Consider the following 16571-nt stretch of genomic DNA (forward strand, 5'->3'; position numbering starts at 1 on the left):
ATAGTAGAGTTAGTGAAAGACAGAAAATCTGTTGCTTGAATAACTAAAAGACTGTTTGTATTTTTCTTTAGCACTAGATGATTCAATAGTTGTCAGTAACACTGATCAGTTGATATTTTGGGTTCGATATGTAACTTCAGATCCTCAAGTGAGGGAAGAAATGCTTGACCTTTGTGGATTACGAGATCGAACATGTGGAAAAAACATCTATGAAACATTTCTTGAAATGTCAAAAACATTCAGTCTGGATTTCATAAAACTGGTTTCTGTCACAACAGATGGCGCTCTCATCATGACTTAGGTAAAATTAGGATTTGTTTCTCTTTTGAAACAGCATTTAATTGAAAATAATGTTAAGTCCACGTTGTCATCTTTCTATTGTATTTTGTATCAGGAAAATTTATGTGTTCAGATGTCTAAAAGTGATGAAGTTAAAAATCTGATGGACATTGTTGTTGATATAATTGTGAATTATATTAGAAGTGGAAGCTCTGTCATCCATCGTCAGTTTGTTGAGTCTTTAAAGAAAAGCAGTGACTGTACTTTTTATGATCTTACTGATTTTGTAAATGTAAGATGGTTAAGTAGAGGAAAAGTCTTAGAATGATTCACTTCCTTATTTCCTCAAATAAAAAAAGTATCTTGTTGAAAAGATTCAAAATTTACCTGAAATTGAAACTTTGTCATGACTGTGATTTGCACGTTCTGTGTGACATGATGGCTCACTTGAATAATTTGAATACGAAGCTTCAGTGAAGAGGTAAAATAATAAGCGAAAAATCACAGTCTATTCATGAATTTCAGTTAAAGCTAAACCTCCTTGTGGAACAATTACAGAAGAATGACTTGACACATTTTGCAAAGTTGAATAGTTTTCTAGAAAACAATAAGGACTATGTATATGCAAAAACGGCTCGTTTGGGTTGAGAAAATATTTTACATAGAAGAGCGAACAACGTTTCGACCTTCTTCGGTATCGTCAGGTTCACAAAGAAAGAGGTAACTGACCGGAAGCTGACCACATGTTTGAAAGGGGTTGTGATTTCTCTGATGCTAAAGATGATCACGTTTTCAGAATTTAAAAATTTGAAATTGATATTTGAATTTTTACATGATCCATTTCACTTTGACTTATGAAATTTCAGTAAGGAAATTACATCTTTTTTGTCTTTGGATAAGTGTGGATTTAAAGACGAGATGCTTTGTTCTGCAAAGTGTAGAACACATAAAAGCTAAACAAACAAAAATGTTTTATCGGAGAGATGTGGCTGACTATTTAGATAAATGAAAGTCTTCCAAATTTAAAAATAGCAACTTCAAAATTATCTTCCATGTTTGGATCCACATAGGTGTGTGAGTCAACATTTTCTACGCTAGGTTTTCTTAAGGCTAGGTACAGATCTCAGCTAACTGACATAAATTTAGAGGCAGAGTTAAGATGCTCACTGAGCATAGATATGAAGCCAAAATTCATGAAACATGTTGATGAAACCCACATCTATTTTTACATTGAAGGTTAGTTGAAATTCAATTATTTTGATTAAACTAACATCTTTTGATTTTTTTTTAATAGTGTGGCAAACGTTGTTTTGATTAGCTACAGTTGTGTCCACTTTGAAAAATAAGTTGTCCACCCCTGATCTAGAATGTACTAGACAGTGTTTGTGGAACATTTCAAGCCTACAGCAGTTTGTCGAGAGTCTAACCAGATCATGTAAACTCTACTCTATTGACAATTATCTGCGTTTTTTGACCAGTGGTATAACAACGAAACTTAATAAGTAGTGTTAAACACTCTTTGTTTCAAGTTTTATTTGTGGAGTGATATTAAATTAATTTATTCTAGGATATATCAGTATAATGTGCTAGCTCCTTGCTAGTATCTTTCTATATAGTTAAGACAATACATGGGTTTATTTGTGTGTTTTGATTATCCCGCAGAGTTACAGAAGGATTATCTACCCTAGTCGTCCTTAATTTAGCAGTGTGAGACTAGAAGGCAGCAAATTATCACCATCCACCGTCAACTCTTGGGTTACTCTTTTATCAACAAATTGTTGGATTTACCGTACATAATAACGACCCACGGCTAAAAGGGCGTGTATGTTTGATGGAACAGAGACTCGAATCCTCGACCCTCAAGTTGTGAGTGAAGCACCAGGCCGACACTGCATGGGGTATCATAATATTTATCCTCTGCGAACTTACAACACTAGAAACCGGTTTTCGGTACTCGTTGTTAGCAAAGCACGTAGCATATTGTGTAACTTTGTGCTTAATTACAAACAAACCAGAATAGTTATTTCAGACTCTAAGTTTGAACGATATGTTCATTCAAGCAGAACATTTACGGTATTCACTTGCTACACGCATATGAGAATTATAAACAATGATGATTATTGTCAACTTGGTTTATTCAGTTTTTAGCAGGAGTCAGTGTAACATTACCATAGTCTTAATATTTACACGGAAATGGCACAGAATAATTAGTCCCATAAAATCAAAAGAATGGCAAAATATTCTTTTGTTCTAACACTTTTGCACAGTGATGTATATCGCTAAAAATCTAGGCTCGATACATGAAGTGGAAACAGTGAAGACAGCCACTTGTCAAGCTCTGCCTAGGCGAATAAATATAAACAAACTCGTGTAACGCACTGTGTACATTATCGTATTGCGCATACGAGTGACATACCAATGGTTTGAAACGAAACACGCAACTTTGAGTTTCGTTTCAGCGGTACAGATATAAACATTTAAGAATATAAAGCCGGGTTATTTTCACTTTAGAAACGTTTTGGACCATTTCACCAAAACAGCAGTTTTATTTTCAATAAACTGTGAACATTAAATATTGTTATGAAGGTAAGTAAACAATGAAAATAAACTAAATTTTCTGACCGTTGCTACGTAAGGCTTAGGGAGTAAATGTCAGCCGTTCCACTAATAACATATTTGTAGCAAGGCTATAATTTCCAAGTTTAAACTAAAATTATGAAACGAGACATTAAATTTGCCGTGTTATTTCAGCGAAGTGACTTTCAATTAATAACTTTTAAAGCCTCAACTTTAATTACCGTAAATGGGTGCTATATTGCTAAGGTTATAATTCTAATTAAAATTTCAAATTTCTAGTCTCTAAAAGCATCCAAACAGTGTACTGTTGCTAGTAGCAGGGCAAATAGGATTTTAGATTGTATTTACAAAAATATTGAATACAAGTCTAAATAGGTTGTAATTTAATTGTATAGATCACTGGTTAGGCCACATTTGGAATATTACGTTCAGTCTTGGGCTCCTTTAGGAAAGTTACTGAATTGCTTCAAAGGTTTCAGAGGAGGGTTACAAGAATGATGTCTGGGGTGGAGGGGTGTCATATGAGGAGAGGTTAAGATCCTTAAAATTATTTTGTCTTGAAAAAAAGAAGAGTTAGGGGTTTCATTGAGGTGTTTAAGATTGTAAAGAGAATTGATGTGTCATCATTTTTTATGTATTAATAGTTTAGTTTAAAAACTTGGAAAGCCAAGATGGACCATGCCGAGATGTAGGTTGCATGTTATGTTTCTTTCTTTCCTTTTTTTCACAGTAAACCGTGTGGCATACCAAAATATCTATAGTGTACTTCTAATTACATATACATATTTTTAAGGTTTTATTTGTATGACATTTCACTAGGGCCTGAATCATTATCCACCATAGAACCAAAGGAAGATAAATTTATCATAAAATCTCATAACGAGAATTGTAGTTAAAGGCTAATATCAGTGAAACAAAATAATTATGTTCAAATACTGCAAAACACAAACTTAAAATTATGTTGGTGTTTTATTTCCCTGGCATGCCACATTTCATTTAAGACATGAATGTTGATGTTTGAAGTAGTTTAATATTGTGTAGAACATGATGATTTAGCTTTGTTTCTAACTTACTGTTTAACTGAATGAGCTTAGATTTGTCCAAAGAACCAATAACCGTATTGGAGAAGAAATATGGACTATAATTCCAACTGCGTATGTAAAATGTGGTAAAATTTTAGTGAAATATATAAATTTGTTGTTTACATAAATAAAAAGATGTCTCTGGATTGAAAATGTCATTCTGATAAATCATTTTCTATTGTACAGTTTGCATATTACATAACCTCTAGAACCACCAAAATGCATATAATGTTTTTAATATCTATACATATGTATTGTGACTGTTTTTTACTGTTCTCTATTTCAAACTGTTGCTAAGTTACTGTTATAAAATAAATATCTGATAACATTGGCATCAAGTACAAACCAGCATACTGAAGACACTCTGTAGATGATTACTGACCTGTTCACTCTAACCTTTACCCCCCATGTGAATTAGTTTTAAATGATATAAATCTCTTCATTACAACACCCAACATGAAGGCTTAAGATATGTATATATAACTGTTTTGTACATGATGGGATGTCATCTGTGATGCTCTTGATACATGAATCTCTGAAATTATAGTACCAGTTATATTACACTTGCATTCAACCTAGTTTGTTATTAAACACTGACTGGTTATTTTCATGTTGAACCATATTCAGTCCTGTGTAATCTAAAATGTTGCTAACCAGTGTATCATGAGTTATTTGATTCATGACAAGTTAAGTACATTTCATAACTTTTCTTTATGCCAGCGGGTGTTTACTGTACCAGAAAGAACACATGGCCCAGGACCAGTGTATTTCACTTGGCAGAAATCGGGAGGAAATTTCCTAGTGACTACTGGGTAAGTCTTAAGAGACTTAATGTAGGATTACACCACTAGATGTATGCTATGGAATTATGTTACTGAGAAAAGTCTATATGCATTTATAACTATATATAAAATTATCTCTCTTATTTTAAAATTTAGTACTTAAACAACTAAACAAATACAACCAAGCATTTTCCACATTTTATAGCCCAACCTGATTTTTTATTGACATGTTAATAGACTTGTACAAGTCTAATATCACTGGCTCTCAGCCCATCTGGCCAATATTAAATTTCATTCCACATTTGCTTCAGTGTATCCACAGTTATAATGGTGATGACAACTGTTATTCTGGTCTTTAGGTCTGTGATGTTTGCTATAGACATGTAATAGTTGATATCCTTAACATACCCCCATACTTCTTTCTGGTACTGATTTCTATAATTATGCTGCATTACAGTCAATGACTTTGTCTCTGCTAGCCAAACAATGAATTAAGCCTTTTCTTGTATGGTTGCCATTGTATGGGATAACAGTACTTACTGGGGTGAAAAAACACAATATGACAATAAAAACTGTTTGATTAGGACTACAAGGTGTTGAAAAATGCATGGTTGTAATTCTTTAGCTATTATGTTATGTGATAGAATAATTTTGGATTACCTTGTATATTAAGAGTGATGTCTGTTTCTGATTTTAGCAACTATCACTTATATGGTACGTTAATAATATTTGTAATATGCCATTAAATAAGGCTTTCTTTTTAATATTGTAGTTATAATAAAAACCGCTTCATAAGAGCAATCACTAGGCAACTTTCATCAGAAATTGATTTTTTTATCTTGATAATGGTTAAAAAACATATTTAGAAGGTTCCATTTTTCCATATTAAGTAAACAATAAAGAAGCTACTATTCCAGGATTTTTCTGGATCACCACACTTCTAGCAGAACATAACTCTTAACAATTACTTATTCAGATATATTAAAAAACAGTAATGGTTCATACTGACCTCAAAATGAAAGATAATACGTTTGATCTTCAGAAACAATTGTAGAAGTTACTACTTCTGACCACTAACAGAATATAATTTACATATGAAATGTTATTGTGACTAAATGATTAGCATTATAACAGCTAAACACTTAGTTAAAGGTTAAAGTACTTTTGAATTACAAAACACATTTTCCCATATATTACGTATCACTTGCCAACACTTGGCCTTTTCACATGTTTCTGAAGTTAACAAAAAACAATATTTTTTTCCCCTGGTTTCAGTGTTCAAAACAAATTTTCTATTTTAATGCTAAAGTAATTATTCAAATTAATAGCTGAAATAATGAGCATAGTAAAACAGTTGGCAGCATTTTCACATGTGGAGCCTTGTTTGTGTTTTCCTTATTTCACAATGTTTTCATTCTTGATGCTTGTGTTACATATCCATATATATGTATTTTTGCAGTACTTTATCAAAGAGTTTCTACCCGTGGTTGGATGTTTAGTGATGTAATTACATATATAACAGTAACAATATTAAAATGTTTTAACTCCACGTATATTTCTCTGTTAGAAACATTGAGGTATGACATTTTTTCTGTTATACTTAATATATTAGTTTGTCTTTTCAACTTTTCATTTCACCTCTCAGACAAACAATCCATAGGAAAACTAGCAGGTTTGAACACATAAATCAGTCTCCTTTCTACTTACACATTCCAGAGAAAAGTACAAAATTGAAAGTTTCCCTCATGACCTAATTGTACTAAAGGTTGGAATTAAAACCACATGTTTAGATCTGGTACAGAAATTATTATGTTCAGGATGTACAAATATCTAATAGTTTTTGTAGAATATTTTTTAAAGCCCAAGTTTCCAAAGAAGGTGGATTTAAAAGTTAAATAATTTGAAATAAATTTTTTGTACTGATTACAAATATACCAAAATTACATTCTAGGTATGATCACACAGTGAATATTTTGGATCGTCATGGAGACAGGAGAGATCACATCACGTTGGCAGGGTGAGAGCATGTTACACATTAACTTTCATTAGAAAGCTATGTTGCTGTGAGCTATCGCATTTAGAACTTTGGTAATTAGAAAAATTTTCTAAACAGTTAACTAATTATTCTCACATGGGACTTAGATATTTGCAATACTCAAATTGGTAATGATCAGAAATCTTATTTTGATCAGTTATTTTTATATTAGACAAGTTTGGTGCTATAGGTTTCCTTAACTTTTACCAGGATAAGATATCAGAATTCCATTGGATAGAACTGCAGTGTGTTGTTTCAAAGATATTTTAGGCAGTTTGAAATAAAGAAGGCTTCAGTAAGAAGTTCTTCTCACTTGAGAAACACATAGGATCAACCAATTGAAACCAATCTCTGTAGCTTCAGCACATTAGGATATTACTATTCTTTTTAAATCTTTTCCTGTAAAATGTGAAAACTTTAAATTTAACTCAAGCTGGGCTTATAATGTTTGTAGAAGAGCAGTATGAACAAATAGACCAATTTTGTTTCTTGATACATTGGTATCAGAATAATTTTATTGTTTTGCATATTCCAAATAGATGATCTATCTCGCATTAATGTTCTATCCCTCATGAATGATGTTCTCTCTAATGAATGATGTTCTCTCTCTCACGAATGATGATCTATCTCTCATGAATGATGTTCTATCTCTCATGAATGATGATCTATCTCTCATGAATGATGTTCTCTCTCTCATGAATGATGTTCTATCTCTCACGAACGATGTTCTCTCTATCATGAATGATGTTCTGTCCCTCACGAACGATGTTCTCTCTATCATGAATGATGTTCTATCTCTCATGAATTGCCTTCCTTAGCTGTTTTAAGGGTACAAATAAAACCCTCTAGTGACTGTTGTCAGTACTACCAGTATATTGTCTTTTTCCAAAAGTTGAATTTATTTCAAATGTAAGAGTTAGAATGACAATGATTTAATTTCATTACATGTATTTGATAATTTTCATCAAAATCTGACCTGATTCTAAAATCAAACTACACAAAAGTATGGTAAAATAGCCATCAGTGAAGAACTTTAGATCATTTTAACGATTTCTTACCTCTGTAATATAAACGTCCACCATGTTATAGTGGTGACTGTAAACTTTTTCTGTAGGGTAAATATTGCTACAGTGAAAAATTTTCAAAAATGTGTTTTTAATTAGTATAATGCCTCAAAGTAGGGTTATAAGATGTTTTACAACTTTGTCACTGGATTAGTATATTGTCATTTTTCATCTACACTGGATATCACAAAAGTAATATCTTAAAGAATATATCATACCATACTTGAGGGAGTATATTAGAGTAACATTACATAAAAACATTTTTATATTATAGAATGTGCTCTGGAATGGACTGGGACAAAGATGGAGACATACTTGCAGTTATCAGTCAGCAGTCTCCTCTACTTATCCTGTGGGATTCAACCACACACAAAGTAACACAGATTGACACAGGACTGAGGTTAGTATTTATCAGTCAGCAGTCTCTCTACTTATCTTGTGGGATTAAACCACACACAAAGTAACACAGATTGACACAGGACTGAGGTCAGTATTTATCAGTCAGCAGTCTCCTCTACTTATCCTGTGGGATTCAACCACACACAAAGTAACACAGATTGACACAGGACTGAGGTAAGTATTTATCAGTCAGCAGTCTCCTCTACTTATTCTGTGGGATTCAACCACACACAAAGAAACACAGATTGACACAGGACTGAGGTCAGTATTTATCAGTCAGCAGTCTCCTCTACTTATCCTGTGGGATTCAACCACACACAAAGTAACACAGATTGACACATGACTGAGGTAAGTATTTATCAGTCAGCAGTCTCCTCTACTTATCCTGTGGGATTCAACCACACACAAAGTAACACAGATTGACACATGACTGAGGTCAGTATTTATCAGTCAGCAGTCTCCTCTACTTATCCTGTGGGATTCAACCACACACAAAGTAACACAGATTGACACAGGACTGAGGTTAGTATTTATCAGTCAGCAGTCTCCTCTACTTATCTTGTGGGATTCGACCACACACAAAGTAACACAGATTGACACAGGGCTGAGGTCAGTATTTATCAGTCAGCAGTCTCCTCTACTTATCCTGTGGGATTCAACCACACACAAAGTAACACAGATTGACACAGGACTGAGGTAAGTATTTATCAGTCAGCAGTCTCCTCTACTTATTCTGTGGGATTCAACCACACACAAAGAAACACAGATTGACACAGGACTGAGGTCAGTATTTATCAGTCAGCAGTCTCCTCTACTTATCCTGTGGGATTCAACCACACACAAAGTAACACAGATTGACACATGACTGAGGTAAGTATTTATCAGTCAGCAGTCTCCTCTACTTATCCTGTGGGATTCAACCACACACAAAGTAACACAGATTGACACATGACTGAGGTCAGTATTTATCAGTCAGCAGTCTCCTCTACTTATCCTGTGGGATTCAACCACACACAAAGTAACACAGATTGACACAGGACTGAGGTTAGTATTTATCAGTCAGCAGTCTCCTCTACTTATCTTGTGGGATTCGACCACACACAAAGTAACACAGATTGACACAGGGCTGAGGTCAGTATTTATCAGTCAGCAGTCTCCTCTACTTATCCTGTGGGATTCAACCACACACAAAGTAACACAGATTGACACAGGACTGAGGTTAGTATTTATCAGTCAGCAGACTCCTCTACTTATCCTGTGGGATTCAACCACACACAAAGTAACACAGATTGACACAGGACTGAGGTTAGTATTTATCAGTCAGCAGTCTCCTCTACTTATCTTGTGGGATTAAACCACACACAGATTGACACATGACTGAGGTTAGTATTTATCAGTCAGCAGTCTCCTCTACTTATCCTGTGGGATTCAACCACACACAAAGTAACACAGATTGACACAGGACTGAGATCAGTATTTATCAGTCAGCAGTCTCCTCTACTTATCTTGTGGGATTCAACCACACACAAAGTAACACAGGTTGACACAGGACTGAGGTAAGTATTTATCAGTCAGCAGACTCCTCTACTTATCCTGTGAGATTCAACCACACACAAAGTAACCCAGATTGACACAGGACTGAGGTAAGTATTTATCAGTCAGCAGTCTCCTCTACTTAACCTGTGGGATTCAACCACACACAAAGTAACACAGATTGACACAGGACTGAGGTCAGTATTTATCAGTCAGCAGTCTCCTCTACTTATCCCGTGGGATTCAACCACACACAAAGTAACACAGATTGACACAGGACTGAGGTCAGTATTTATCACCACTATAGCAATTTATAATCATGGGATAACTTATATTCTTAATTTACTAACTTACATGTAAGCTAGAGGGTGCATGGTGGTAATATCAAATAGTTAAATAATGTAGGCCCATAAAGTTTCACTCCAAATTACATTCAGGATATAGAAGCAATAAAACATACAGGTTTTCTGCCTGGTAGAGAGCATGAGTTAGAATGCTTTTGTTTCAGCTATCAGCAAATCAATTATTGTTTTGTTTTCAGTTGCTTGATCAATGATCTGTGAAGTTTAACAAGTAACTTTTTACATTAGTGTGGTACATGTAGCATGGCTGTATATGTGGCTTACAGGTTATTTTTACATTACTGTGGTACATGTAGAATGGCTGTATATGTGGCCTACAGGTTATTTTTACATTACTATGGTACAGGTAGAATGGCTGTATATGTGGCCTACAGGTTATTTTTACATTATTATGGTACAGGTAGCATGGTTGTGTATGTGGCCTACAGGTTATTTTTACATTACTGTAGTACAGGTAGCATGGCTGTATATGTGGCCTACAGGTTATTTTTACATTACTGTGGTACATGTAGAATGGCTGTATATGTGGCCTACAGGTTATTTTTACATTATTATGGTACAGGTAGCATGGCTGTATATGTGGCCTACAGGTTATTTTTACATTACTATGGTACAGGTAGCATGGCTGTATATGTGGCCTATAGGTTATTTTTACATTACTGTGGTACATGTAGAATGGCTGTATATGTATCCTACAGGTTATTTTTACATTACTATGGTACAGGTAGCATGGCTGGATATGTGGCCTACAGGTTATTTTTACATTATTATGGTACAGGTAGCATAGTTGTATATGTGGCCTACAGGTTATTTTTACATTACTGTGGTACATGTAGCATGGCTGTATATGTGGCCTACAGGTTATTTTTACATTATTGTGGTACAGGTAGCATGGCTGTTTATGTGGCCTACAGATTATTTTTGCATTATTATGGTACAGGTAGCATGGCTGTATATGTGGCCTACAGATTATTTTTGCATTATTATGGTACAGGTAGCATGGCTGTATATGTGGCCTATAGATTATTTTTACATTACTGTGGTACAGGTAGCATGGCTGTATATGTGGCCTACAGGTTATTTTTACATTATTACGGTACAGGTAGCATGGCTGTATATGTGGCCTACAGGTTATGTTAGTCAGTGATGTCGAGAAACCCACTTGTTGAGAAATTTATATGCAAAAACGGCTCTTCTATGTAAAAATATTTTCTCAACCCAAACGAGCCGTTTTTGCATATAAAGGTTATGTTAGTACTTAATCTTATAAAAACATTAATGAATCAATAAAACAAATTTGTTGTCATTATGTAGACCTGACAATCAATTATATTCACCACATGATAAGAAAGAATGATGTTACAATAACTTCCTTGTAGTTGAGTTACCTGCTGATAGTGAATTTCAAACCCAACCTGTTTTATAGAGATTAGAATGTATGTTATCCTTAGTTTAGAATATATATTTTAACAGATATAATTTGTGATAATAGAAAGGACAGTGCTTGGTCTTGTTAAAACAGTTTGTTCAGGTAGAACAACTTGATACAATGAAAGCTTAAGTCAATCTATATGATCTCTTCATATTTCAGTTGATCTCCAATATGCAGATATATGTTTAGAGTATTAATAACACCAGTTTGACCTACTTGTTTAAATATCTGTAGCTCTCCAATATGCAGATATATGTGTAGAGTATTAATAATACCATCTTGACATACTTGTTTAAATAGCTGTAGCTCTCCAATAAGTAGATATATGTGTAGGTATTAATAATACCACCTTGCCATACTTGTTTAAATATCTGTTGCTCTCCAACAAGTAGATATATGTGTAGGTATTAATAATACCACCTTGCCATACTTGTTTAAATATCTGTAGCTCTCCAATAAGCAGATATATGTGTAGAGTGTTTATAATACCACTTTGACATTCTTGTTTAAATATCTGTAGCTCTCCAATAAGCAGATATATGTGTAGAGTGTTTATAATACCACTTTGACATACTTGTTTAAATATCTGTTGCTCTCCAATGTAACTAAGGGTACCTACGTGAATGTTAGATTAACCCTTTAAAGCCCATCTATAAGTAGGTTGTCACATTTGACACTTTAAAGCCCACTTGTAAGTATATTGTCATCTTTCATACTATAAAGCCTAATTGTAAGTATGTTGTCACCTCTGACCCTTTAAAGCTCAGTTGTTAGTATATTGTCACCTCTTACCTTGTATTAATAACTTATAAAATTCACCATATCCAAAACTCAGACACTTCAAACAAACAACACAATAACTATGAGATATTCACAGATGAATTTCATATTTTGTGGGTAAATTTATGGTTAATAATACAATAAAAACCACTACATAGTATAGATGTACATAACCTATGTACCTACTGAATAGAAAGACGGTTTTTAGGCAAACACTACAGTAGGTCTGATGATGTCATATGGTTAACCATGTCATAACGAAATGATCCAATAGAAAATTGTCTAGTGTTGAAACTAATATAAATAGGTTATGCTTACAATCTAGTGTAACCCCTTAGTGGCTCGATGGTAAGTCTGAAAGCTTATGATACTAAAAACTGGGTTTCTGAACTTGTAGCGAAGGTAGCACAGGTCGTCCATTGTGTAGCTTTGTGTTTAACAAGGAATAGAGTGTGGTATTAGTACACAAGGAAGATAACTCTACAACAAATATGAGAAAGAAAATAATCCTAGGTTTCAGGTGGTATATTTACAATTTTGTTAGCTTCAGTGAAAACTGTAAAATAAAACATTTTAACAGCTGAATTTTACATCTCTTGAAACCAAACAAGACTCAAGTGAATGTAAGTTTTACAGTTTTGTGGCTTATTTTCATCAACAAACAAGTTGTACCTGGGCAGACAGTAAACTTAATGATAGATACCCCCAGATTTGAGTAACTTAATGAGATATACCCCCAGATTTGAGTAACTTAATGAGATATACCCCCAGATTTGAGTAACTTAATGAAATATACCCCCAGATTTGAATAACTTAATGAGAGATACCCCCAGATTTGAGGAACTTAATGAGAGATATCCCCAGATTTGAGTAATTTTATTATGTTTCTTTTGATGTTATCGTCATTTCTAAAAATGTTTTTTTGACCGTTTAAGAACAAAGTTGGTTCTTTTGAACAAACTTGAGACTATATGTACTGTAACTCTGTATTTATTTTATATCTCAAAATTTTCATATTTATTTTACATAATTTTTCATGTCCCCTAAATGAATATCACAGTTGTTTTTTGTTTAATAAAACTATAGAACTTTTATGTTCCCTATCTGAATACTAGCTATAGAGAAATAACTCATGTATAGTGAAATATTGTTCTTTACATTGACTACAGTATTGACCAGAGTTGCATATCTTAACACTTTCATCTGTTAACTTTTTAACTTCTGTTTTCTTTTAATTTGTAGGTATATTTTCTACTGGAGCAGTAACCCTTACATCAAAAACAATGAATCATAGTGTGATCTCATTAGCTGTTTCCCATAGAGCTAACGTAACGTGATTTCTCTCCAACAAAGTTTATGTAACATGTGGTTTGTTTCCCATATAGCTAACATAATATGTGATCTCCCTCCAGTAGAAGTAACATAAATTGTGATCTGTTTCACATGCAGCTAACATAACATGATTTGTTTCCCATAGAGCTAACATAACATAATTTGATCTCATCTGTGTTTGAGCTAATCTAATGTTTAATGATTACCTTCACTATATTTTGTTAGATTACATTTGAAAGTTTATAATACTTGCATTTATTTAACTTTATTTAAAAATATGTAGCAGTAAATAGAAAATGTGCACTGAAAACAAGGTTTTCTACTAATAGTTTAAGATGTTTCAGTACATATATTGTTGTAAGAATAATATTATTAAAAGTGGAATGTTACTAATTCTTTTAAATAGTCAAAACTTACATTATATTTAGCTCATGTACTCATCACTTAAAACGGATTGAATTTAAGATGTTTCAGTACATATATTGTTGTAAGAATAATATTATTAAAAGTGGAATGTTACTAATTATTTTAAATAGTCAAAACTTACATTATATTTAGCTCATGTACTCATCACTTAAAACGGATTGAATTTAAGATGTTTCAGTACATATATTGTTGTAAGAATAATATTATTAAAAGTGGAATGTTACTAATTATTTTAAATAGTCAAAACTTACATTATATTTAGCTCATGTACTCATCACTTAAAACGGATTGAATTTAAGATGTTTCAGTACATATATTGTTGTAAGAATAATATTATTAAAAGTGGAATGTTACTAATTATTTTAAATAGTCAAAACTTACATTATATTTAGCTCATGTACTCATCACTTAAAACGGATTGAATTTAAGATGTTTCAGTACAAATATTGTTGTAAGAATAATATTATTAAAAGTGGAATGTTACTAATTATTTTAAATAGTCAAAACGTACATTATATTTAGCTCATGTACTCATCACTTAAAACGGATTGAATTTAAGATGTTTCAGTACATATATTGTTGTAAGAATAATATTATTAAAAGTGGAATGTTACTAATTATTTTAAATATGATGTGCATCATCTAGTCTTTATGTGTATCTGTATGTTGGACATCATCTAGTCTTTATGTGTATCTGTATGTTGGACATCATCTGGTCTTTATGTGTATCTGTATGTTGGACATCATTTAGTCTTTATGATTAAACTTAAAGCCAGCCCAGGTGTCTTGTAGTGGTTGATATCTACAACATACAAGACCCACATGGCACAGCCAACCCAGGTGTCTTGTCGTTGTTGATATCTACAACATACAAGTCCCACATGGCACAGCCAACTCAGGTGTCTTGTAGTGGTTGATATCTACAACATACAGGTCCCACATGGCACAGCCAACCCAGGTGTCTTGTAGTGGTTGATATTTACAACATACAAGTCCCACATGGCACAGCCAACCCAGGTGTCTTGTAGTGGTTGATATTTACAACATACAAGTCCCACATGGCACAGCCAACCCAGGTGTCTTGTAGTGGTTGATATCTACAACATACAAGTCCCACATGGCACAGCCAACCCAGGTGTCTTGTAGTGGTTGATATCTACAACATACAAGTCCCACATGGCACAGCCAACCCAGGTGTCTTGTAGTGGTTGATATCTACAACATACAGGTCCCACATGGCACAGCCAACCCAGGTGTCTTGTAGTGGTTGATATCTACAACATACAAGTCCCACATGGCACAGGGTGTCTTGTAGTGGTTGATATCTACAACATACAGGTCCCACATGGCACAGCCAACCCAGCTGTCTTGTAGTTGTTGATATCTACAACATACAAGTCCCACATGGCACAGCCAAGTCAGGTGTCTTGTAGTGGTTGATATCTACAACATACAGGTCCCACATGGCACAGCCAACCCAGGTGTCTTGTAGTGGTTGATATTTACAACATACAAGTCCCACATGGCACAGCCAACCCAGGTGTCTTGTAGTGGTTGATATTTACAACATACAAGACCCACATGGCACAGCCAACCCAGGTGTCTTGTAGTGGTTGATATCTACAACATACAAGACCCACATGGCACAGCCAACCCAGGTGTCTTGTAGTGGTTGATATCTACAACATACAAGTCCCACATGGCACAGCCAACCCAGGTGTCTTGTAGTGGTTGATATCTACAACATACAAGTCCCACATGGCACAGCCAACCCAGGTGTCTTGTAGTGGTTGATATCTACAACATACAAGTCCCACATGGCACAGTTCTGAATCTCATTCTTATGGTCCACTAAGGTAATTGATGCTTATCTAAGATGCTGTGGAAATGAAGTATGACTGTACAAGATATTTTATGATTTATTGGTTTCTAGAGTAGAAAGGTAATATATTTATATGATGAGTAAAAATGTTAGAGCTTACTTACTTTTGTTCTGCTTTCTAGAGATGTCCTCACTGTGCTCTTATGGTCAAAAAACTCTCCCATACTTGCAATAGGAACTTCTAAAGGAAACCTTCTGATTTATAACCACAGAACCTCAAGGTATATTTCAGAACTTTGTTTTATTCTACATTTATTATTTTGTATGTGCAGTATTTAATATAGCATCTATAATTCATAATATCATTCAATAATATTTATTAGTCAGTAAAGACATACAGACAAATATTAGCCTTGTGGGAACCATTTTGATGAAATAATGTATTGATCTGAGATTACCTGTTACATATATGAACCAAAAACATTTACCTGTAATTATGTTCAACATTATCTCAGCAATGTGACTTCACTCTGATATAGAAATGTAGTAACCCTTGAAGTAGGCTAATAAGAATATGAAAACATTTGGAAAACACACACAATTTCTAACCATTTTGAGACACTATCATGTGTACCTGTGTGATTTGTAAGGTAATAGGTTTAACAA

General features: G+C 33.8%; 1 protein-coding gene across 1 annotated transcript in view; it reads left to right on the forward strand.

Annotated features, from left to right (window-relative positions):
• The first annotated feature begins 2659 nt into the window (after nt 1-2659).
• Nucleotides 2660-16571, forward strand: part of LOC143251850 (WD repeat-containing protein 19-like) — a 122385-nt gene continuing 108473 nt past the window's right edge. The window contains exons 1-5 of the mRNA XM_076503125.1: nt 2660-2865; nt 4659-4750; nt 6672-6737; nt 8094-8219; nt 16088-16186. Coding sequence (XP_076359240.1) covers nt 2860-2865; nt 4659-4750; nt 6672-6737; nt 8094-8219; nt 16088-16186 — 389 coding nt within the window. The 5' untranslated portion in view covers nt 2660-2859. The remainder of the gene's footprint in view (nt 2866-4658; nt 4751-6671; nt 6738-8093; nt 8220-16087; nt 16187-16571) is intronic.

This window comes from Tachypleus tridentatus, chromosome 6 (genome assembly GCF_004210375.1).
Source record: "Tachypleus tridentatus isolate NWPU-2018 chromosome 6, ASM421037v1, whole genome shotgun sequence".
NCBI lineage: Eukaryota > Metazoa > Arthropoda > Merostomata > Xiphosura > Limulidae > Tachypleus > Tachypleus tridentatus.